General features: G+C 44.3%; 1 protein-coding gene across 2 annotated transcripts in view; it reads right to left on the reverse strand.

Annotated features, from left to right (window-relative positions):
- The window catches only part of LOC135212025 (bifunctional 3'-5' exonuclease/ATP-dependent helicase WRN-like), a 279239-nt gene that overhangs the window by 66509 nt on the left and 186101 nt on the right, over nt 1-26629 (reverse strand). For both annotated transcript variants that reach the window (XM_064245317.1, XM_064245319.1), the window contains exon 13: nt 16072-16213. In XM_064245317.1, coding sequence (XP_064101387.1) covers nt 16072-16213 — 142 coding nt within the window. The remainder of the gene's footprint in view (nt 1-16071; nt 16214-26629) is intronic.

A 26629-nucleotide genomic window follows, 5' to 3' on the forward strand; every position in this document is an offset into this window, starting at 1 on the left:
GAGGAGGAACTGCGATAGACCCCTCTCGGATTCCTCCTGCCACTTGCGCGTACGTCCTGGTCAGTCCGAAGATCGTACCTGGTACTTACGGCGTCGTGACGGGATCGTGCGGGGTATGCCCCTCATGATCACCCCGCTGTGCCTCGCTCTTCCTGGTGCAAACCGAGGAAGTTGCAGGCACGGGAGAGGAAGACATGACGCTCCTCTTTCGCTTCTGCCAGCGGGCTTGGAGGGCTGCAGGCGATCGCCACTTTGCAGGCCTAGTCGAGCCGTTTCCCAGGGAAACGGCTGGACCGAGAACAGCGGCCCCGATCTCGTGTGCAGAGGAGCTGCTGCTGGTCCCCCTATCCGCCCGGTCCCTGTGGGAGCGGCGGTCAGGTGACCTGCTAGGCTCGCTGTCGCGGTGAGACGGGAGCGTTCTCCCTCGGCGCTCCGAGCCGCTGGTACCAGCCGAGGCTGGTACCGACGGCCGCGGGGATCCCTTCCTCGCCTCAGCGCGTGGCCGGTCGGAGACCGTCACGTCAGCCCGAGCAGCCGGCTGGTCGCTGCGAGAGCGTCCGCTGGCCTGGCGAGAGTCGTCTGCACGACTCTCGCCAATCTTCTGCTCCGCGCTTCGGTCTTGACGGCGAGCGAGCTCGGGCGTCAAGACTTTGGTTGACGGTCTCCCGCGGGAGACCGTCCACTCGGTACTTCTCGCGAATGAGAAGCCGAGGCGGATCCTGGTTTAGCGGCAGAACCGCTAGAACCAGGCGAGGAAGTGCCAGCCGAAGCTGGTACTCCTCTGGTCCCCGTCTTCTCCTTGGTAGAAGAAGAGACGGGCCCTGTTACCGAGGGAGCAGGAGGACCAGCAGAAGAGCTCCCCGAATCTCCGGAGCGAGACGGGCCCTTAGAAGGTCCCGAAGGAGCCTTCTTAGGGGGGAAAACCCGGGTTACCAGCTGGTCGCTGCAAGAGCGGCTGCTGGCCTGGCGAGAGTCACCTGAGCGGCTCTCACCAGCCTTCTGCTCCGTGCCGCGTCTTGGCGCCGAGCGAACTCTGGCGCCGAAACTTGGCTGCACGGTCTCCCGAGGGAGAACGTACACTCGGGATCTCTCGCGAATGAGAGACCGAGCCGGAACCTGGCGTAGCGGCATCGCCGCTAGCACCAGGCGAGGAAGTACCAGTGCTAACCAGTACTCCTCTGGTCCCCGTCTATCTCTTCCTTGTGGAAGGGGAGACGGGCCCCGCTCCCGAAGGAGCAGGAAGACCAGCAGAAGGACCCCCCCATCCCACCAGGGTGGGACGGGCCCTTAGAAGTTCCCGAAGGAGACTTCTTAGGGGGGAAGGCAGCCTTCTTCTTCTTCGGCTTATGGGCCTTAGAAGTCGAAGGGGAAGAGGCAGCAGCAGACGATGAAGACGAAGATGACACCTTCCTCTTCTTCCTCTTCCTCGTCAGCTCACGTAGGACAGTTGTCAGGTCCTCCATCCAGGCCGGAGCCGGGGCTATTGCCGAAGCAACACGGCCCGACTGCACCTGTCCGGAAGGACCTGGGACTGGGGAAGACACACCGTGGGCAGGACCAGCATGGACAGGCTCAGGAACCAGGAGCGACAGGAACAGCGGCAGCGGTAGACCCAGAAGGGACAGCCAAGCCAGCAGTGGGAATCACATCAGCGGCAGGTACAGCAGGCCCAGCGATCGCCTCGTAGAATCATCGGCAGCCAGCGGGAACCTGGGTACTGGCGGCCGGTCCAGGGGTGAGCTGCTGGAACAGCAGAAGTCTGGGGCAGGCAACACGAAGAAAACAGGCGGCGGCGGCCCTAGTAGCGGCAGACGGCGTCACCGACACAGCATGGGGAGTGTAGACCAGGCGGGGGGGGGGGAGCAGCATAAGCGGCCGTGGTAGTAGTGGAGACCGCCCCAGACCTCGCTAGACGCTGCAGCAGCCCGTGGATGCTAGGCACGCCCTACGCCCTGCCAGCCTCGGTGGTCCATACCTGTCCAAGGTCGTCTCCCACGGATGTAGCACCTGCGGTAGCACAGCTAGACTAGTAAGAGGGGTTCCCTCACGCACGGGGGAAGACATGCCCCACCCCAAACGCAAGGAAGACCCAAATACAAAATACAACGAGGAAGAACTGAGCGGGGGGCAGGAAAGAAGACGAAGAATCGGATACCAAGGGAGTCGCGGGAGAGCTTTCCGACGACTTCCTGGCAGACCTTCGCTTCCCCTACCCCCGCACAGCAGTGAAAAGTAATATGAAAATGAAACAGAATACTGCCCTTGCGATTCACTTCATAGAACTTAAAGGGGAAAAGATCAATTCCCGGGTAAGAGCAGAAACTTGATCCAAATAATATGATGCTATCATAAAATATATATGAAAATGAAACAGAATACTGCACTTGCGATTTCACTTTCACAGAAAATAATCGTAAGGATCAATTCCCGGGTAAGAGCGAAAATTGATCCAAATGAAATTTTATGCAAATAAATAAATGAAAATGAAAAGAATACTGCAATTGCGAATCCACTTTCATTGCATTCTATCATACAATATAAAAGGCTCGTGCCGAGCGCAATCACGCTCTCGGTAACGAACGCACAGGGCAAAAATATAATGAAAAGAGTACTTACATTTTTCAATTACACACTTTCGTCCAAAATACATGACTCGGCGCGAGTGCGCCCGCCCTCGGCACCGAGACATAATTCAAGGGTTCAATTCATGAAAAGAGAGAAAATCGCCGCATCTACGGCGATAGCTCCATGTTGGTTCATAATTAAGTAATGAAAATGAAAACAGTGTACTTACAGTTTCATTTTCAAGTCAAACAAACCATTAGTAGAAAACACAATATAAACAAAGCATACGACGATGAAGCGGGCAGAGAGCGATGACGAACACGTCCTTCACACCCGCAACCGAAAGCAAAAGTGATTTGTTTACCTACCAGTCGCGCGCTTACGACCGTTCCAGCTGCCGCTAGCTACTTCCTATTGTTAAAGGACCGATGGTTTGTATTACGTATCGGAACAAATTGAGTATTATATTTTCTTTTTGTTTTCTGATATTTTGAAAATGTATACCTAGGCTGGAGTAAGCACTGATGTTTTCAAAATGCTTCCCAATTATATTTGATATTTCATAAGTATCATGGTATATTTTTCTATTTAAATTTATTGCACTTCTTGGAGGTCTTATATGTTTTCCATTGATTTTCCTTATCTTTTGCCAGATATCCCTTGTGGATGTGTTTGAAGATATGTTTGAAACATATTCCTTCCATGATGCGATTTTTCAGCTATTACCGTTTTTCTAAATTTGGCTGTATATTTGTTATATAGTGGTTTAATGTGGTTAATTGTTATGTTTGTTATAACTATTTTGTTTAATATGTTTAAATTACAGGGCATTTTGTTGAGTGATTTAAGGCAAGTTTTGAGTCTGTTAACCCTTAAACGCCGCTCCCGTGTGTCGGAGGTGTTTCAGAGTGAGAGCGGAAGCGGAAAAAATATTTTTTTCAAAAAATCACAGCGCGCTTAGTTTTCCAGATTAAGAGTATATTTTTGGCTCCTTTTTTTGTCATTGCCTAAAGTTTAGTATGCAACCATCAAAAATGAAAAAAATTATCATTATCATATATAAATAATGCGATATATGATAGCGCAAAAACGAAATTTCATTTATATTTGTATTCAAATCGCGCTGTGCGCAAAACGGTTAAAGGTAACCAGTTACTTTTTTTTCATTGTAATGTACACTAAATTGCAATCATTTTGGTATATAACACATTGTAAAACGATAAAAGCAACACTGAGAAAATATTATCACAAAATAATGCATGAATTCGTAACGCGCGGACGTAAACAAATATTTTTTTCAAAAATTCACCATAAATCTAAATATTGTCCTAGAGACTTCCAATTTCTTTCAAAATGAAGACAAATGATTGAATATTACTATACTGTAAGAGTATTAGCTTACAAATGCAGTTTTCGACCATATCTGACGAGTTAAAGTTGACCGAATGTCGAATTTTTTTATATATATATTTTTTATATGCAATTATTTCGGAAATAAGAAAAGCTACAACCTTCAAATATTTTTTGTTTTATTCTACATGAAATTGCACACATTTTCATATATAAAACTATGAAATGTCTAATATGAAACGGAGCAAATATTCCGAGAATGGGACGTACGCATTTCGGAGATTTGTGGCGGAGAATCCGCGCGCAGAGGGAAGGAAAGTTTTTTTTTTTTTAATTCACTATAAATCTAAATATTGTGCTAGAGACTTCAAATTTGTTTCAAGATGAGGATAAATGATTGAATATTACTAGACTGTAAGAGTTTTAGCTTACAATTGCGTTTTTCGACCATTTCGGTAGAGTCAAATTTGACCGAACGTGGTTTTTTTTTATTTATCGTGATTTATATGCAAATATTTCAAAAATTAGAAAAGCTACAACCTTCAATTATTTTTAGATGTATTCTACATAAAATTGCGCACATTTTTATATATAAAACTTTATGTAACGGCTAATTTAAAATGGTGCAAACATTACCACAATCGCACATATGATTTTTTCGGAAGAGTTACCGCGCGGACGTGAAGAAAATGATATTTTTTCATAAATTCACCATAAATAGAAATATTGTGCTAGAGACTTTCAATTTGTTGCAAAATGAAGGTAAATGCTTGAATATTACTAGAATATAAGCGTTTTAGCTTACAATTGCGTTTTTTGACCATTTCGGTAGAGTCAAAGTTGACCGAAGGTTGAAAATTTGTCACTTATCATTTTTTATATGAAAATATGATATTGTTAGTATACAATAAAGTTTTGTACATACTTACCTGGCAGATATATACGATTGATGGCCCGCCCAGCCTCCCCTCAGGAGACAGGTGGAAGAAAAAATCTTACAAGAAAGGGGGACTGGTTCTTACACCCGCCACCCAGCGGCGGGTAAGGTAGATCACCTGACCTACCTGTAGCGTGTGCCGCGAGTTTTGAATTTTCTGTCGTGACGTTAGAGACGTAAGCTAAGTATATATCTGCCAGGTAAGTATGTACAAAACTTTATTGTATACTAACAATATCATTTTTGTACATGAACTTCCCTGCCAGATATATACTTAGCTGATTGACACCCTTGGTGGAGGGAAAGAGACACATACTCACCTAGAAAGTGGGGACAACACATGTTAAAGGAATAAAATATATACCCTTGGTTCTTACCTGATCTAGGCAGAAGACTTCATAGTTACTGTCTATTAGTATGCGTTGCCTAAAGAGTTTCAGCGAGGGCGTGACCTATAGCTGAAGAACTCTTTGGGTCTACCAATGGGAACTGAGTCCACTTACTTGGCAGAAAGATCTCTCCTCTTCTGTCCCAACTAAGGAGGATAAGCTTTTAATTTCGAAGCTCCTGGGCCACGGTGAAAATGGGTTTTCATTCTTGGCCAGGAAAGCCAGAAGAAAAGAGCAAACTGCGGAGCCTCCTTGGAAACCTACCTCACCTTCTAGAGCCTGCAGCTCGCTGACTCTCTTCGCTGAGGCTAACGCACAGAGAAAAAGAGTCTTCATTGAGAGGTCTCTGAACGAAGCTGTATGGGGAGGTTCGAATCTTGAGGACCTCAGGAAGAGCAGTACGACATCTAGATTCCCAGCTAGGGACTAAGCAAGAGGTTCTTTTAACCGTCTCAAACGATTTGATTAAATCATGGAGGTCCTTATCTTCGGATATGTTTAGTCCTCTGTGACGAAAAACTGAAGAAAAGCATGCTCCTGTAGCCCTTGATGGTCGAGGCCTACTAACCACATTTTTCTCTCAGGAAGAGAAGGAAATCTGCTATCTGAGTCACAGAGGTACTGGAGGAGGAAACTTTATGAGTCCTGCACCAACGTCGAAAAACATCCCACTTCGACTGCTAGACTCTGGTGGTGGAAGGTCTACGTGCATTGGCAATAGCCCTTGCAGACTTTGCCGAAAATCCCTTAGCTCTGACGAGACTCTTGATAGTCTGAATCCAGTCAGACTGAGAGCGGGGAGGTTCTTGTGAAACCTGTCGAAGTGGGGCTGTTTGAGCAGATCGACTCTTAGTGGAAGGGATCTTGGAACATCCACTAACCATTCCAGTACCTCTGTGAACCAGTCGTGGGCGGGCCAGAACGGAGCTATCAAGGTCATCCTGGCTCCTTCTGAAGCTGCGAACTTCCTTAGCGTTTCCCCTAGAATCTTGAAAGGCGGGAACGCGTAAAGATCCAGGTTTTTCCAATTCATCAGGAATGCATCTATTGACACTGCTCGTGGGTCCGCAACAGGGGAGCAGTATAGATCTATCCTCGCATTCCTGGAGGTCGCGAAGAGGTCGAGATGGGGCCTGCCCCACGTCTTCCACAGCTCCTGGCATACGTCCGAGTGCAGAGTCCACTCTGAGGGGAAGGACTGATCCTTCTGCTTAGCAGATCCGCTCTGACATTTCTTTCTCCCTGTACGAACCTGGTGAGGAGACTTATCTTCCTTTCCTCCGACCACAGGAGGAGCGATCTCGCTGTCTCGTACAGGGAGAAAGAGCGAGTCCCCCAGTTTCCGAATGTAAGCCAGGGCTGTGGTGTTGTCCGAGTTGATCTGAACTGACTTTCCCTTCACGAGGGGCTCGAAGGCTTTGAGAGCGAACCAAATCGCCGTCAGCTCTTTCCTGTTGATGTGCCAGGACACCTGATCCCCCATCCAGGTGTCTGACACTTCTCTCGACCCGAGACTAGCTCCCCAACCTATGTCCGACGCGTCTGCATATAACACTAGGCTGGGGTTCTGAACGTGCGAGGAAAGGCCTTCCTTGAACAGGAGAGGGTCTAGCCACCAACGGAGATCCTCCTTTATCACTTGCGAAATCTTGAACGCAAAGTCTAGACCCTGAGATCTTCGGTTCCAGTTCCTCGTCAGGAAGAACTGAAGGGGTCTAGGTGCAACCTCCCTAGAGAAACGAATTGCTCCAGCGAGAAGAGTGTCCCCAACAGACTCATCCACTCCCTCGCTGTGCATACATCTTTCCCTAGAAAGGTTGCGACCTTCTCTGAACATCGGGTTATCCTCTCTGGGGAAGGATACGCCCGAAAAGCCTGAGAAGCCATCCGAATCCCCAGATAGATACGATCTTGACTGGGGATTAGTTGTGACTTCTCGAAATTCACTAGCAAACCCAGAGAAGCTGCTAAGTTCAACGTTAAGCGTATGTCCTCCAGACATATTTCCCTCGACTTGGCCCTGATTAGCCAATCGTCCAAGTAGAGGGAAATCCTCACTCCCTCGAGATGAAGCCACTGAGCAACGTTCTTCATCAGCCCTGTGAAGACTTGGGGGCTGTGGAAAGGCTGAAGCATAGGGCCCTGAACTGAAACACGTTCCCTCCCCACATGAATCTTAGAAATTTGCGTGACGAAGGATGGACTGGCACGTGGAAGTAAGCGTCCTGAAGGTCCAGTGACACCATCCAGTCCCCGGGACGAAGAGCTGCTAAGACTGATGAAGTCGTCTCCATAGCAAACTTCCTCTTCTTCACAAAGATGTTCAGGGCGCTTACGTCCAGAACCGGCCTCCATCCTCCTGAGTTTTTGGGAACAAGGAACAGACGGTTGTAGAAACCCGCGGAAAGAGGGTCCTCTACCATCTCTATTGCCTCTTTCTCCAACATCAGCTCTACTGCTAGAGCGAGGGCTTGATTCATGAGTGGGTCTTTGTATTTGGCCACCAGCTCCCTTGGTGTGGTGGTCAAAGGTAGCCTCGAGGTAAAGGGAATGAGGTATCCCCTCTTGATGATAGCGAGGAACCAGTTGTCCTCCCCCTTCTGTGCCCAGATGTCTGCAAAATTCAGAAGTCTGGCACCCACAGTCGTCTGGAGGACACGAGAGCTATTTCTTGGCCCTAATACACCGAGAGAAGGTCCTTCCTCTTCTAGGTGGTCTCGAACCTCTGGAGGAAGAAGTGCGGGACGAAGGGCCTCCTCGAAAGGGCTCTTGCCTACTCTGATTGTCCTTCTTCGTTTTCTGCTGGAACGAAGGTTTCGGGATCCTAGCTGAACGAGCCAGCATATCCTGCGTCGCTTTTGCTGACAACGAGCTGGAAATGTCGTTTATTATCTTCTTCGGGAAGAGCTGCGGAGAAAGTTGAGAGTATAACAAGGAAGCTCTCTGTGCATGGGAAACAGCCTTGGTAAGAAAGGAGCAGACAACTGCCCTTTTCTTTACTACTCCTGCCCCAAAAAGGGAAGCTATCTCCCCGGATCCATCTCTCACTGCCTTGTCCATACAAGACAGCACCGCGTGAAGATCTTCAGGTGAAAGAGAGTCTTGATCTTGGGTCCTCTTAGCCATGACTCCAAGGGTCCAGTCAAGAAAGTTAAAAACTTCTAAGACCCGGAACATTCCCTTCAGAAGGTGATCTAACTCGCTCATACCCCACGTCGTCTTCGCAGAGTTAAACGCCGAGCGACGTGCGGAATCAACCAACGAAGAGAAGTCCGAGTCCGCCGAAGAGGGAAGAGTCAGACCCAAGGGCTCTCCTGATTCGTACCAGAACCCCATCTTTCCCATAAGTTTGGACGGGGGAAAAGAAAAGACGGTCTTCCCTTTCTCCTCCTTCGAGACCAACCAATCGTCGAAGTTCTTGAGAGCCTTCTTCATCGACACTGTCGGTTTCATCTTAACAACTGAAGACTTCTTCGATGTATTAGTCATCGAAAATAAGGACGGAGGTGACGGAGGAGCAACGGCCGAAAGAGACTCCCCAAAATCTTGCAAGAGGAGGTCGGTCAGTCTCTTGTACGACGACACTGAAGCATCCTTAGGCAAATCTTCCTCCGAATCCCCAAAATACTCTTCAGACGAATGACGCTTAGAAGATCTACTGCAAGAAGGAGAGCTTTTCCTCGGAGAGCGCCTGCTCGGAGAGCGCCTACTAGGCGAGCGCCTACTGGGAGAATGTCCACTGGGAGAGTGCCTACATGGAGAGCGCCCACTTGGAGAGCGCTTACAGGGAGAGCGCCTACTGAGAGAGAGCCTACTTGGAGAGCGCCTACTAGGAGAGCGCCTACTAGGAGAGCGCCTACTTGGAGAGCACCTACTAGGAGAGCGCCTACTAGGAGAACGCCTAGAAGGAGAGCGCCTACTAGTGGAAGCTCGCCTGTCGGAAGCAAAGTCCATGTCCACAGATGAGCACCTGGACAAGGGAGAGCGCCTATCAGGCTCTCTGCGCCTGCTAGGCTCTTGGCGCCTACCAGCCTCAATACGCCTGCCAGGCTCTTGGCGCCTGTCAGACTCAAAACCCCTACCAGGCTCTTGGCGCCTGCCACGGGGAGAAAAAACTTTCGCGGAAGAGTCCCTGTCTGAAGCACGGCGCTTACAAGGCTCTGTGCGCCTATCCAATCGGGAGTGATCAAAAGGAGAGGAATGCCTCCAATGGCGCCTACTAGGCTCTTGGCGCCTACAAACTTCTGTACGTTTGACCAAGGGCGAACGGAATCCTGGCGAGGTAAGAGCCACTGGAGAACAGCGCCTACTAGGCTCCGAGCGCCCGTCAAAAGGAGAGCGGCTACCAGGCGAAGAACTCCTCCTTCGCTCCTGACGAGTACGAGGCTCTTGGCGCCTGTCAAGCTCTTGACGCTTAACCGAAGAAGAGCGGAAATCCTGAGGAGAGCGCCTGTCAGGCTCCTTGCGCCTGACATGCTCAATACGCTTGCTGGGGAGAGAGGAGAGCCTACTCGGAGAGCGATCCCGAACTACTTCTGACATCCTACTACGAGGCTCAAGAACTTCTCTAGCAGGAGGAGAGCAAGCAGAAGAGACGTTCCTTGACTTCTTCACCGGAAGCGAGGCGTCCTTGCGACGATGAGAAGACCCGGCAATAGAATCTGCTAAAGCCGCAATCTGCGCCTGCAGACCCGCCAAGATGCGCGCAGGAGATCTCTTGAATTCCTCTACAGGAGACGTAGTCCGAGACCGAACAGGAGAAGCGTAAACTGCAGAATTCTTGGCTCTCTTGCGTTCCACTTCAGGCTCTTCCACAAAGGATTTGGGGCTGGAAGGAAGGGCGCAAGGTACTTTCCAGGGCCTCTTGAGAGGGCAAGACGACTCCGAGGCGCTCCATCTACGCTTAGGAGAAGGCGACGAAGATGACGAGAAACACTGGCGCAATAACTCCTTCTTGGCTCGATCCAAGGCAGCCTGGGAACGAGTAACAGGATCTGCCGAGGGGATGCCTGACCGGTGGGGGTTCTCCCTAACCTTCCTGCGGCTTTCGACTTTCCTCCTCCACTGGGTCTGGGAGTCTGGAAGAGGTCTAGGCCTGGAAGCGTTAGTGAGCCGGTCAGACGCACCCTTCACTGCACTAGGGGCACTGCACTGATCACTTGCACTGTCACTCTTACCTTGTAGAGGGCGAACGCTCCTGATCGAGGCTCTCCCGGAAGCAACTCCCGAAAACGAATCTTCGGGTTCAAAGCTGGGCGCAGGGGCTGAAACAAGAGAAGGAACTACTTCTGCTACAGGGTTCTCAACGTCCATTTCACTCACTCTCGATCTACTTGAGCTCCTTGAAGAAGCCTTGCGCGCCCTATCCTTCTCCAACTTCCTTAAATAAGAAGATAGAGCCTTCCATCCATCTTCATCCAAACTCTCGCACTCTTTACAAGGGTTAACGAAAGAGCATTCATTCCCTCTACATACCATACATACGGAGTGAGGATCCAAAGCAGCCTTTGGAAGCCTCACTTTACAGTCACTCACTGAACAAACTCTAAATAGAGCAGGTTTCTTAACCTCAGAATCATCCATGATTATTAATCCTAATAAACAATCCAAAAAGCGTATGCCAAGCCAACAGACAAAGGGTACTTCACCAAATCCAATTCATCGGCAACGAGAAAGAATCTAACTATCGGAGGACTGAACAACAGGTGTTGTCCAGTCGGCGGCAGAAAAAAATCTGACAAGAAAGGGGGACTGGTTCTTACACCCACCACCCAGCGGCGGGTAAGGTAGATCACCTGACCTACCTGTAGCGTGTGCCGCGAGTTTTGAATTTTCTGTCGTGACGTCAGAGACGTAAGCTAAGTATATATCTGGCAGGGAAGTTCATGTACAAAAATTTCAAAATTGATAAAAGCTACAACCATGGGTTGTATTGTGCATGAAATTGCGCACATTTCCATATATAAAACTTTATGTAACAGCTAATTCTAAAATGGTACAAACATTACCACAATCGCATGTATGATTTTTTTCGGAAGAGTTACCGCGCGGACGTAAGGAAAAAGTTTTTTCATAAATTCACCATAAATCGAAATATTGTGCTAGAGACTTTCAATTAGTTGCAAAATTAAGGTAAATGATTGAATATTACTAAAATATAAGAGTTTTAGCTTACAATTGCGTTTTTTTTACCATTTCGGTAGAGTCAAAGTTGACCGAAGGTTGAAATTTTGGCACTTATCGTTATTTTTATAAAAATATCTCAAAACTGATAAAAGCTACAATCATGAGTATTTTTTTGTTGTATTATACATAAAAATGCGCACATTTTCATATATAATACTCCATGTAATGGCTAATTTAAAATGGTACAAAAATTATGTCAAAGTGACGAAATAATTTCCGAGATGTGTCACAGATACTTTTTAGTGCGGCAAGAAAGAAATATGCGCTTGCGCGCCTGCGTAATGATTGTAAACAAAACACCACCTTGATCCGTGAACTCCCAGCATCCCCCAAGGCGCGTGATTCAAAAGTTTTCGGCTGGTAGGCCTATAAGTATTTTTCCGCAAATTTAAAAAAAAAAATTTTTGAGTCGACGTATGGTACGTCCATTCGGCATACGGGAGACATTTTGACTCGACGTTTAATACGTCCATTCGGCGTTTAAGGGTTAAGATTGCGACCCAATATATGTTTTATTTTACTTAAGGTTGGATTCCACCATGGGACAGGGGATTTTGTGGAATGTGATTTGGTTTTTGGAATACTTTTATCTGCAGCATTTATTATGAAGTTTGAGAAGGATTCACATGTAGTATTGTGATATTCATTATGTGGGAATGGTGGTATGTTTCGTGTGTATAGGAAATATTTATCCCAGTTAGCTTTCTGAATATTATATCTTGTAGGTGGCAATATTTTGATATTACCTAAGTAGTTCAGAATGATTGGGAAATGGTCACTTGTGTATGAATCGTCTAGGACGTTCCATTCAAATTTCTCGGCTACATCATTTAAACATAATGAAATGTTAATTGAAGAAAAGGTTAGGTGTGTATTTGAAAAATATGTTGGAACTTCACTTTCATTGAGACAATACAGGTTGTGTTTCATTATAGTATTCTCTATGTTGATTCCGGATGTGTCAGTGGCGTTATTAATATCCCATAATGGATTATGTGCATTAAAATCTTCAACTATAAGTAGGAGTTCCTGTATACTTTTGCTAATAAGTTCAGAAAAATCACTAAAATTTGCATTGAAATTTGGTTGGTTATATAAATTACAAATAGTGATTTTACTTTTGTCAGGCATATACAGTTTAATTGATGTTATTTGATATGGCATAGATGGTATATCAAAAGGTTCATATGTAATGCTATTATGAACGTATATGGCTGTGCCTAATTTTCCACCGTCAGTTGGTGAATAACAGGCAATTTTATAGTGTTGGATATTTGTAGGGTTACTTCCTATATTTTGTAGACATATGCACATTGGGTTGTGGTCTCGTATGATTCTTTGTAATTCACCCAGACGTAGTCGGGTTAAGAGACCATTTATATTCCATTGAATGATTTTATATTCCATTATTGGGAGGAATTGGTGTTAAATTCTGTAAATTGATTGCTGATTTTACTTTACCTCGTAGTTTATATGCATTTGAATTTATATGTGGTTTTTAATCATTGCATTTGTATGTTGATTATTAGATTCTGCAGTTGTTTGTTTTTCATAATTGAATATTAACAAGTCTATTTTTTATTTTATTTCATAATTGAATATTAACAAGTCTATTTTTTATTTTATAATTTCCTTTTTGTATTTTAAGGATTCAGAACATAATTCGTTCTCATGTTGGTGTGTTAATTTAGTAAAATTGTCTATACAATTTTGTACTGTGTCCTCTGTCTTGGTAGTTAGTTGGTTATATGTACTTACAAAGCATTCATTACAACCACAAGATGAAGCATGTTTGGTAATGTTAATTATTGGTTCAGAAGTATTTGGTCTAGCTTTAGAAATTTCTGGTTTTTTAATTTTATTGGTCCTTTTCTGTAGTGATAAGGACTGCTGGTTTGAGGGGTTATTTGTTTTGTTGTTGTTAATGGAATATTTAGGTCTTGTGGATGGTTGGGGGGTAATAGTTATATTTTGGTTTGGTTTAATGGTATGATTTTCATTAGTATTATTTGATGGAAATTGTAAAGAGTGATCTTTACTGTCCAGATGTTGGCTGTTTGATTGAGATTGAGGGTAATTGTGTATTTACACTTGTGATGAGGTTAGTTTAATATCTTTTTTAAAATGTTCTCCTGGTGTAGCTGGAGTTTCTTTGGATTGACTGTAATTTTCAATATTTACTTTTTTCCCTTAGGTGGGGTTTTTTCTAGAATTATTTTCTTTTTGCCAGTTCGATTATTATCATTATTTAACTCCTCTTCCATTGGGAGTTCTTTTCCATGGATAACTGAATCATCTATGTTAGTGGTGGTATTGGTTGTTGTAATATCACTTTTATTTTACTTTCAGTATTACGTATTGGTATGAAATTTAGTTTCTATGTTTATATTATCTTGTTTCTTATTGTGCTGCTTGATGTCTTGATTTTTAGTCACATTTGAAAAGGCGGGGGTTTTGGATGGATTATTAACTCCTCTTACTTTTAGCTCAAGTCTGGCTTCCATGACTGACATTCCTATCCTATTTATTAACAACTCAAGTTCTGTGTTATATTGGTAAAATGAGCACTCCTTAGATTTTGCGTGATGGGCTAGTCCACAATTAATACATTTTGGTTGATTACAGTTCCAATTAGTGGTATGGTCATCTGATGCACAGACTGCACATATATAGCTTTATTACGGCATCTTTTGTATGTGTGTCCATACCTTGAGCACTGTGTACATTGTAGTGGTTTTGGAACAAAAGGACAAACTTCTCTATTTTGTCCAAGAATTTTTATTTTAAATGGTAGGTCTTGACCTGTAAATTTTATTTTGGCAATGTTGATATTTTTATTTTTATCTTTCCTACTTAAAATCGAGTATACTATTTCTAAATTGTGGATATTTTTATATCTCAATTTTAAGGAGTCTAGCAGTAATTGTTTTGAAGGAAGCTCCTGCTCGCTATTGGGTAGGATGACTGTACCCTGTACATAATTCAATGGCTTGTAATTGTTACTTTTATATTATTCATTTCCGTTATACTTAAAAAGGCAGTGGACTGCTTTTTATTGGTTACTTGGATAAGCCATTCATTGTCTTTGATGTGTCTGCATTCCATGTTTTGTGTTGGATATATGTTAAGTAATTTGTTTTCTAGCATCGCTGCTGAGATTTTGTTGTCAGCTTTGAGGACTAGAAATCTTGACCAGTTATCTGGTCCAAAGAGGTCATCAAAATGTACCAATGTGGGATTAAGTCAGTAATATTTGTTTCTTTTTGGTCCTTGTTTTATGTATGTTGCTTGTCTATTATGATTTTCATATTTTTCTGTATTGTTGGGAGGACTATGTCTCTAATTCAGAATTATTGTTCATCATAAATGGTTCCATTGTTATGATATTGGAGTTTACCAATTTATTTTTGTTTGTTTCTTTTTTTATTTATGCACTCTATTTGGTTTTCTGGCTCTGCTGCTTTACTTGGAATAGGGTGTTCCTTTGTATCATTTATAGTACTTTCACTACTTGTGGCAGTACCAAGGAAATTCGGGAGTGACGTGCCAATAGTCATCAACTGTGCCGTAGTTTTTCCATCATGGGGCCCAGGGGTACTCAAATTATTTATTTCAATATTCATAAATTTTGAGTTTTATACAAAAAAGAAAAGAAAAAAAAATCTTGAAAAGATATCATTGGCCCTTCACGAAGTTAAATCTTCCGCCAATGGCACAAGTGAGAAAGGACTCCCAAATGTCCGCATCCCTACCCTACTCCAAAAGGGGATGGCATAACATGATTAGTATGGCCCAAGTGTAAGCAGAACCCGCTTGCTAGGACTAAGAGTATTACGTTAATACAATTATCCCCATCCTAATCATATTATGGGCAAACTGGATAGAATGCCTAGTTCTATTCCTAGAACCAGGCACCCCCTGGAATCCGTTTGTCCAGCTCCACAGAATGGTTCCGCCTGAAAAACAGGTCGAAACATTGTCAGGTAGATGATGGATCTACCACAGTTCTCACTATTTAGCTTCGGATTTAACTCCACGTTAAGCCATGATATGTTTTCTCATTTATTTGCTTTCAAAAATCTTGGCAAAAATGGAAAAGTCCACAGAAGTTAACTCGAAAATATATAATGTCATATGGGACTCTTGGGTTCGAACCTGGGAAGAGATTCCTGAGGTTCGAGAGCCCCCTCACCACGTCAAGGTGGTCCCATAATGAGGGGGAGAATTATCTATAGCATTTATTTTGCCTGTGCTTCATAAAATTTCACTTGATTTCCATTTAATGTTTATTTTTTCCTTTTTAACCAACTTGTACTGATTTACAGAATATTTTAAAGGTAGGATGAGGTGGTTAACGGTTAAACTAACCTAACTACTCTGTAATTCGGCAAAATCACTAACCCAGCACCATACATGTCCCAATGTTGCTGGATTAGTGATTGTTGGCCACTACTTTAAGATATAATCATACTTAGGACCTAAGTCTGCACAACCATTATTTGAATACAGTGTCTGAATAGAATGGCAATCTAAAGAAATACCAATGTTAATGAAAACAAATATAAAATGAACATTTGGAATACAGACTCCAATAAAAGCTCTGCCTGTGAGTAAAAATATTCTATTTCATTCACATATCCATACCTAAAGCCTTCCAGTATGTATCATTTCGATGTTTACCAGCTCCAAAAGTTGATAATTTTTTCCAGTGTGGCTTCACACGCTGACAATTTGAACCTTTCAAAATAATGACTATGGTGCCAAGGGCAGTCAATTCTCTGCAGCCCTATTCATAAAAAAAATACTTAGTTTTAATTCATGAGTCATACAATGAAACATGATGCTGAAAACAGCTCACTTCAATTACCTTAACAGCAAGAAAAAAGGCTGACTTCAAATTAATGTGAAAAAAACTTAAATAATGGACTTTTGTCAAAACATCTTATCAATAAGGTCTTAAAATATATAAGAGTTTCAATACACTAAGTCAGATACTTTTTATTGACAATTATTCAGTGCAAACCTACATCCCAAATTAGTATAAAATCCTAACTTTTCATAAAATCTGATGAGATCTTTATTAATTATTACATCATCATAATCACAAAAAAATGACATTATGAACAAATTTATTATTCAAAGCAAACCCATCAATCATACTGAGCCCAAGTCATGGATGCAGTGCTCACAGACATGTCCATTTTGAGGTATTCAAGACAATTAGAAGAACCACAAATGACCTGACCACACATACACACCAGTGGATCATTACCTGGAAAAAAGAACCTAGCTCATTCTATCACTGTCTGGTTACTTTTAACATCAATACGAATCTTCCCACCTTTGCCTTTGCAATTAATAACTGCAGACTCAATGCTGATGCAGTTTTATTAGTTTTTCATATCCTTCCTGGATAATCTCAATTCACTTTTTATCCATTCTTTGTGTGAATATTACTAATCACTTGCATCCTGCTGCAATTAGAAACCTAAAAGTTTGCCGTTTTTATTTTCAGTACTTATTTGGTTATGTTTTTCTTTGCTCTGTAATATGCTCAACTTTAACATTCTTCATATATCAATCTCAATTCTGATGTAAAATTAACAGAATTTTGATGGCTTAGGAGTCTTTTGCTTGGCATCTGAAACACAAGCTGGTCAGTATTCAGCAAATAAAGGGTAGGATATCAATTTACTTCCTTTTTATTCTTTTTTATTATGCACTATTGTGCTAGTTTTATTTCTAATGCTACTGTAATCAATTTTCAATACATCTATATCCTGTACAGTAAGGCCTCGATAATCACGGGGGATAGGGCCCAGAACCCCCCGTGATAAGTAAATACCCGTGTTATCCTGGTACCCCCCCTAAAAATTGCTTTAAACTGCCTACTTTAATAATTAACCCACCCAAGACCACTATTTCAGTGTTTATAACTGCCTACTTCAGTTCAAGCACCAAATATGTCTTCAACTATCACCTTAAACTAAATTCAAGGCAGTTTCAGTTATTCTTTCTTATCTTCAATTTCCCCTTCATCAGATCAGCAAACAAAAGTATATTACCTAACAATTCCTTTCTATTTTGCTGCACCAAACTAAAAGTACATAGTATATCTATTTTGTGAATGAACATATTTATGATAAAAAAAACATGATTTACTGTAAAGATTACAGCACCCAACTATAATATTAATGTATAAACAGCAAAATACAGCAATAAAAATCTATTTTTATCTTTTGTTTACGTTTAGAATCAGCTGATGGACGTTTATTACCGAAAGAATTATTTTGGAAAACAATTTAGTTGCTAAAAGAAACGAATTTAATAATGGAATTATTATTTTTAACTTTGTACATAATAGTTTATAATATGATACAGTAATTCATATTTTCATTGAGAGAGAGAGAGAGATTAGAGAGAGATGAGTAGAGGAGATAGAGAGAGAGAGCGAGAGAGGAGGAGAAGAGAGAGAGGAGAGAGAGCGAGAGAGAGAGAGAGAGAAGAAGCGCTGGGATGAGAGTAACTGTTGAATAGCTTGAGTGAGCAGCTTGGGATGAGAGTAACTGTTGAATAGCTTGAGAGAGCAGCTTAGGACGAGAATACTGTTACTAGCTTAGAATAACATAATGAAATTTGTATTTTAAATATTTTACGGTGATAAGAAATGAAACGTGGATAGTGATAAGATATTCTGTTGTATACTGTTATAATGTGATAATCATTGAGTCAACTATAAAAGTTGTATTGAAGCACAGTTTTGTAAATCACAGAATAATAGATCAGTATTATAGTTTTTTTCTGTAAGTGATGAGAGAGAGAGAGAGAGAGAGAGAGAGAGAGAGAGAGAGAGAGAGAGAGAGAGAGAGAGAGAGAGAGAGAGATATTGCTATTTACATTCATAGTACAGTATTTGAAAATTTGTAAATGAGTGTATCCTAAAAATGCATTTAGTCATGAAGAGAAGAAGAAAACACAGTTATTAGTGAATCTTGCTCGCACCAACGAGACTAGGTTTGGTGACGTCACGGTGGTCATAGGTATTTTTTTTGTGAATGAATATACATTTATGATAAAAAAAATAGTTACTGTACTGCTTAGAGTACCAAACTGGAATATTAATGTAATCACATCAAAATAAAGTAATCATTGCATGCTGTAAACATGTAGTGTATTTTTGTCTTTTGAAAAATGCATTCCCCAAGGAATTATTTCTTGAAGAGGCTTTTTATTATGAAGATATGCCAATAATATATAAGATATGCATTTTATTATGAATATATGACAATAATATTATAAGGTAAAAATGGTTTTATTACGTTTACGCTTCGTCGCCGATCACAAACAACAATAGGATAATCTATGACAATTATCGTTTGTATGACTGCAGTGTTCAGAGAAGTTGATTACGTTATACCAAACCAATAATGAAGTTCGAATTGAAAATTAATGTTTTCCTAAATATTACTACTGTAATTACACTACTACTATTAACATTTCTAAAAGGTTAAGAATGACAATGGTGCTGTTAAGCGTAACTCAATGTTTACATTTCTGCTGGCCGCTCAACTACAAGTTGATGTTAATGATGTGGAATTATTCCATGAATAGGCTATATATTATGAGGATATGCCAATAATATATAAGGTGAGAATGGTTTTATTACCTTTATTGTCAGTTAATATCATGTGAATCTGTTCAAGCATTTGCTGGTTATCGGAACGGACGAGGCTTAGCCTACAACGGACAAGCCCTCGATGCTGCGATTCATACCAGTGATATAGATTGAGAAGTGGTCCAAGGAAAAACCTGTGATTAACTGAATCCGTGATTAATGATCCGTGACTAAGCGAGGCCCCACTGTACTGCTTTTTAATTTTTTCTAAAATTCAATTTTTATAATCGCACTCTATGCACCATAACTGATAACTGAACAGATTTCTTGAATCGCACTCTATGTACCATAACTGATAACTGAACAGATTTCTTGTTTCTGCTCATTACACTATTCTTTCATAGCTGCATCATAATCCTTCAATTATCAAAAAATAACAATTTGTCGAAAATTGTATTTTTCCTAACTATACAAACCTGAGGTCCTTTAACAATAGGAATTAACTTACGGCATAGTTGGAATTACGGCCATTGAATCTTGAACAAGGTGGTTAGGCAGTAACTACCGTGGGGCAGGCTAGCCTGCCCGGATTTAAACACTCCACTTTGCCTTTCGGCCCAGGTTCAGATTGAGGAATGGCATGAGGTGGGCATCTTTGTTAAAGGACCTCAGGTTTGTATAGTTATGAAAAATACAATTTTCGACAAATTGGTATTTGTTCCGATACGTAATACAAACCTTTCGGTCCTTTAACAATACGAAGACTCACTGATTGGTGGGAGGAATCTGAGTGAGCCTCTAGAACTGACTGGAGTTCTGTGCACCTAGGCTACTCCTCCTCGTCGTAAGAGCGAGGAGGAGTGCCTTGCTGCCTATGACAACTTGATCAGGGTATAGGAGCTGGGTGATCAAGAGTCAGACTTCTGGGCCTTTTCGAAATGAGTGAGGGATCGTGACAAATCCGAAAAAGGGCTGTGACAAATATTGGCGTTGGAGACATTAATGCAAAGTTCTGGGAAGGTTTTGCATTATTGTCAGTCTCCTTCTTCCCCTTGCTAGAGGAAGGAACGGGATTGCTTCTATGATTCGGATAAGAAACATAAAAAGGAGCTTATGTATAGGCTTACCGGATCAATCGTCCGACCAGCCAGTGTGAGTTCGAGTCCTATCCTCAACCCAAAGGAGAGGAATGGAGAGAAGAGGCGTGGAAGGGGGAGAGCCAGTCACTCTCGCATCCTTCTTACCTCTACAACTGCACACCATGGACGAGATGCAACTTGTCATGTCGAGGAGCTGGGTAAGCAAACACATCTTGCAAGCATTCACCACTGGTCCAGGGAAATGAGGTTCCAAGGACCTGTGGGCAGTCCCGGAGGGAAAGAAGGATATAGTTGCGATGACCTATCCATCTTTCTCATAGTCGTTGAATCTCAGCTAAGGAGAAACAACACTATGTGCCGTTGAAGACAAAGGTGAAAGGTGAATGCAGACCTACGTCTTCACAGCCAAATCGAGAGGAGTAACTCTCAAGATCCTGAACTTAGAAAAGTCCCACCGATGACACCAACCCGCAAAGACGGTTTAATCTCTGTGATTTACAAAGGACTGAAAACGCTAAACCGCTACTTCATTGCTGTTCAGTGAGAAGTCGGAGTTCCAATGAAAGCAGAGCGCTTTTCAGTAATAAAAACACAGGGATGTACTGCCTAAAGAACTGCTTCTCATGGGCTGAATCATCTTCTTCTTCCCAGGTTATCCAGGGAGGACATCTATATGTACTTGGAAGTAGAGGTAGAGCTGGCAGGGCGGGGAACAGGCGATGTCTTCCGTTATACATCTACAATTCGGGGTGAACAATGAACAATTGCACACCTACAAATACGAGATATATTTAGGAGACAAACTCAGATGTCTGAAGAAATCATTCCGCATTATCGTAGCGGCAGGTGCGATGCAGCGGGAGACTAGGCTACAGACTTCTGTTACCGTGCGGTAAACAGAAAGATGATAGCGAGTCTATTGAGATATCTCTGTCTGAAAATTCTCGCAATGTCCAAGGCGATGCAGTAGAGATGGTCATTCACATATGCGAGAATTCCAGCCAACCAGAGACCTAAGTCTGTGATTGTCGGGCAGGGATTCGGTTCAGTAGTCAATCATTATAGAGGAGAGAGACAATCCGACCATGCTATCTCGGAGAGCCAGCTGGTACTGGGCTGTGGCAGACAGCCCAATACACCGCTAGCTCTCGCTCACTCGTCATCCTGAGTTGCAAGGTAATCCATCCCAAGAAGGAATGCGTTCGGCTAGAACCATCAAGCGCACAAAAATACGCTCGAGCATTTGCATTTAATCGAAACGGATTTCGGTGAATGCAAACGCTGAGGTGTTGTTGTTGTAACAATATCATAAGTATCTCAAAATCGAAAATGGAACTCCTGGGAGGTTTGCAGGGCAGTCCCGAGTTGCAGTTCAATTAAGAAGATACTATCCGTTTTGGTCACAACCCGTAGAGTTAACTACGGTATGTGCCTACACCTCGGACAATTCAACTGATAACAGAAGCATGTCGCAAGGGCAATATAAGTAGTATATTTGTAGGTTCCTCTACATAGACCTCCATCCCAAATTCTCTTCCATTCGAGGAACAAGAATAAGGACTGGAAGCCGACACCCTTCATTCTCTAATGAAGAGAGTGAAGGAGAAGTTTTCCCCGAAGGAAGGCTTCTATGGTGATAACAGGATACCGAAGACGATAGTTCAAGCCAAACTGGATGTTCCAACCCGTTCTTCTCTATCCTGGGGTTGGCCGCCTACTGATGCGATGGACCGTCAGGTCCATCCTGGCTGAGCCCGAGATATTCTTCCTTCAGCAGCAGTGCTCCTCTCGAACGCTAGAAATTCCAGGAATTCAAGCATTCAGCGAGATACCCGATTATCGTAGTAACAATTATCTGGGATTCTTGTCTCGCCCACTCTGGACACTGGTTTCACCCAAATGTTTGCAGATCGTAGAAGACCAGAACACTTGGATAGTGCTAGAAATTCTGAAGAACTCTAAGCACTCGGCGAAACCCCACCAAATTTGTCAGACAAACATCGGGTGGTGGTCCTCCCGTTTCCCGTAGAAATTGAGGATGGGGCAAGATCCTTCCTCAACGACGGGGACTTACGTCCGGTAGGACCCGAAGGTCCCCACCAGGAACGTAGTCCCCAACGTGGAATCCTACAGAGAACGCTCTGCAGGATCCCTCCCCTTCCCTTCACAGCCATAGGGAGAGAGGGAATGGGGGAGGAAGATTGGATACTCGCTCGCCTTCCCAGCAGAACTAGCAGTTGGAGAAGCAAGTACGAGCAGCCATCACCGTGACGGTGGGGCTGAGCGAGCACCTGACAGGAGAGAGCCGATACCGTCCTCCGACGCATCCCAATTCTCGTCGAGGTCGAAACCTCTCAAGAGGACCGAAGGGGGAGCCCACCCTGGTCGCTGAGTGTGTGGTCCAGACAGACCGTCATGTGAACGGCAGTGATGGTCCCTCCAAGAGTCTGGAAAGCTTCATTCGTCCTCGCCAGCCCCCCCACGATCTCCTCCAACCACTTGAGCGAGGACCGAGCCAGGCCTGGGGCCGGACCATAAGAAGTGCATTTCTCACGGTTACTCCTGTTCGCCTCGTTCCTCCCGGTGTAGCCTGTGGAGGTTGAAGGGACAGGTGAGGGAGACCTGATGCTCCTACCCTGCCTACTAGCAGAACCAGTAGGCTGGGAGGACTGCAGGCGATCACCAACCCACGGTGGCGATCGAGCTGCAGGTCTGGACCAGCGGCTTCTTGAGGAGAAACGCTGGACCAAGGAACGGAGCATCAGTCTCTTATGTCAGGGGAGCTGTTACGAGAGCTCTTCCTCTGCCTACCAGTAGAACCGGTAGGCTGGGAGGACTGTAGGGGATCATCAACCACGGTGACGATCGAGCTGCTGGTCTGGACCAGCGGTCTTCTTGCGGAGAAACGCTGGACCAGCGGTCTTCTTGCGGAGAAACGCTGGACCAAGAACGGAGTGTCAGTCTCTTCAAGAGAGCTGCTGGCGATTGGGCTGCACTGGTTGAGCGGGTCTCTGGGGGAGAGCAGCGGCAACGGTCCCGAGCATCAGAGGAGCTGCTACTGGTTCCCCTATCCGTCCGGTCCCGGTGGGAGCGGCGGTCAGGGGACCGGCAGAGTCCGCTGTCGCGGTGGGAACGCGAGGAACGTGCCCCTCGCGATCACTCCTGATCGCCTCACTCTTCCTGGTGTAGCCCGAGTAAGTTAAAGGGATAGGAGAGGTAGGCCTGACGCTCAGCCCCCCCCTACCACCGGCAGAACCGGCGTGCTGGGAGGGGGGGGGGCGGCTTGCAGATGCTCGCCAACCCACGTTGGCGATCGATCTGCAGTCTGCAGGCCTGGTCAAGCGGCTTTCCCAGGGAAAGCAGCTGGACCAAGAACCACGGTCCCGAGCGTCAGAAGAGCTGCTGCTGGTCCCCCTCTCCGTCCGGTCCCGGTGGGAGCGGCGGTCAGGGGACTGGCAGACTCCACTGTCGCGGTGGGAGCGAGGCCTATCCTCAAGGCGCGTTGGAGGACCAGCGGAAGCCCCAACTGTCCCACCGGAGTGGGACAGACCCTTAAAGGTCTCTGAGCGAGACTTCTTAGGGGGGAGAGGAGGCTACCTTCTTCTTCTTCGGCTGGGGGGCCTCAGAAGTCAAAGGGGAAGAGGCGGCAGAAGACGACGGTGACACCTTCCTCTTCTTCCTAGACTTCATCTTCACCAGTTCCTCAGGACAACCGACAGGTCCTCCATTCAGGATGGAGGTGGGGCAATTGCCGAAGCAACATGACCCAACTGCACCTGTCCGGAGGGACCTGCGGGAGTAGCAGTGGAGAGAACGCTTCCTCGAGGAGGGCTACGAAACTCCTACCTGGCAGGTGAAACGTCTGCCACCCCCGAGACTGGTCGGTCGCCGTCTTCTGGGTGGGGCTGTCTCTGAAAGAAAAGGATTAATTAAAAGAGGGCTGGATGGCCCGCCTCCACCAGTCTCTGCATCCACGGACCCGCGGGAACGTCACGTCAACCCTGGGCACCGGACGATCTCTGCGAGAGCAATTGCGGGTCTGGCGAGTCACCCGAGCGACTCCTACCATCTTCTGCTCCGTGCCTGGGTCCTGACACGGGGAGCGAACTCCGCAGTCTGGACCCTGGCTGCACGGTCACCTGTAGGTGACCGTACACTTGGTAACGCTCGCAAGCGGGCGGCCGAGACGGTTCCCGGTCCAGAGGTGGAACCTTCGGAACCGGGAGAGGAGATATCAGCAGTGGCCGGTACCTCCATGGTCCCCGTCTGCTTCCTCCCTGAGGAAGGAGAGACAGGCCCCGTTCCTGAAGGAACAGGAGGACCAGCGGAAGACCCACCTGTCTCACCGGAGCGAGACAGACCCTTAGAAGTCCCGTGACGAGACTTCTTAGAGGGGGAAACCACCTTCTCTTATGGCAAAGCCTAAAAGTTGAAGGAGGGGAGGCATGAAGATATGAAGATCTCGAAGAGGAGGATGCCGACACTTGACGAGCTCTCTTCTTCTTCGGTTTCTCCTTCTGCCAGACTTCTACCATCAGGAGTAGAAAACCTCACAGGGCAGCGCGACAGCTTCGTCCAGTGACATAACTCCTGGGAGTAGTGGTAATGAAAATGATTATCAGCAGTGGGATCAGTACATGCACTCGAGGATTGGTGCGCAACATGCTACGAGTCATACGTACAATTCCAAGGTTAGGATCCAATACAAAGAGCATCCAATCAATACTGCTGAAAACACAATCACCACCAGTCTGTAAAATAAGGAAAAAAAAATGATTAAAGCAATGAGGATACTCCTCACACATCCAAGGGCGCCGCCCTCCGAAGTGAGAGGAGATCCCCAAACACAACACCCCACGCCCATCCTTCTACCTTCTTCCGATAGTAAGTGAAAGGAAGGAGTAGAGAAATTACCTTAAAAACAAAACACGGACAAACCTTTGAAGTTCCCTTGGTAATTCCCAAGCGTATGCGTAATTTCTGGATGAACACATGTTCCATTACAGGATCAATATCACTTACGTTAAATACATGTCTCATCCTCATGATAAATACATATCTCGTCCTCATGCAGGTCTGAGCCAGTGTTAAAGGACGAAAGAATGTAAATAATATGTTCGCATACCATAGCCGCTGACTCTTAACAGAAGTAGAGGGGCGGTTACAAAGGCTATCACAAAAAGTGGGTTTGTATATTAAATGAAAAACGTAGGACAAACATTTCTTTAGTATTAATATCATACACCGTATATGTATAACTATTTAAATACAAAAAATAAACCAAAAGGATCCCACCAGGAAAAAAGATCAACGACCAGTCAGCCGGAGCTCACAAACTTACATCTTCATCGGAAGACGGCCGAAAGCAAAGTGGAGTGTTTACATCCGGGCAGGCTAGCATGCCCCATAGTAGTTACTGCCTTACCACCTTGTTCAAGATTCAACGGCCATAATTCCAGCTATGCCGTAAGTTAATTCCTATTGTTAAAGGACCGAAAGGTTTGTATTACGTATCGGAACAACTGTAATGTAACATAAAAAAACAATTATGCACATCCCATGAGAGAGAGAGAGAGAGAGAGAGAGAGAGAGAGAGAGAGAGAGAGAGAGAGAGAGAGAGAGAGAGAGAGAGAGAGAGAGAGAGAGAGGACTGATAGTGCACTAAAAAACACCATATGTACATATGTATAGCCTACAACACCTTTATGTTCTTTCACATTTTATTAAAGGATATTAGCATTATACTATAACTTGTAATAAAATAAACCTGCACAATGAGAGTTTATTAAAGGATATTAGTATTGTACTGTAACTTGTAATAAAATAACAGCACACAATGAGAGAGAGAGAGAGAGAGAGAGAGAGAGAGAGAGAGAGAGAGAGAGAGAGAGAGAGAGAGAGAGAGAGAGAGAGAGAGAGAGAGAGAGCAACTGATACAGTACTAAGAATACATTGTCATACATACAGCCTACAGCATACAAACATGCACGCACGCACGCACGCACACACACAGACACACACAAACACCTTTGTTCCCTCCCCCAACCCCCCTTATTATTTCTTATCTTTTATTTCTTGGTGCTTTGTCATTCAGTAGTTTTCATTGCATAAAATGATGGAAAACCAAGTAAAGGATGAAAAGGTAATAAAACTGACAAGGCAAAAGTGGGTAAGAGAGACAGGCAGAGAGCAAACTTTTGCATTTGTTATTGGCTTAAAAGTACATCACTGAACACATCATACATTATCACTTTATCACCTTTAATTGGTTGATACGGACATGTCATCAGTTCAGCCGCATTGTTATTTTTTTGCAATTTAATGGCTGATAGAGATACTGTCATACACAAATCTTTCTCTAAGTGGCTATACTATCCAGAAAGTATCAATGCACTCGGTAAAAAATGAGTGTTTTCCCTCTTTGCAAAGTCATGGGTGATCAGCTGTTTGTTTGAATTGTTTGCAACACACAATGCATTATTGCCCA

The sequence above is a fragment of the Macrobrachium nipponense genome, chromosome 40 (genome assembly GCF_015104395.2).
Source record: "Macrobrachium nipponense isolate FS-2020 chromosome 40, ASM1510439v2, whole genome shotgun sequence".
Lineage (NCBI taxonomy): Eukaryota > Metazoa > Arthropoda > Malacostraca > Decapoda > Palaemonidae > Macrobrachium > Macrobrachium nipponense.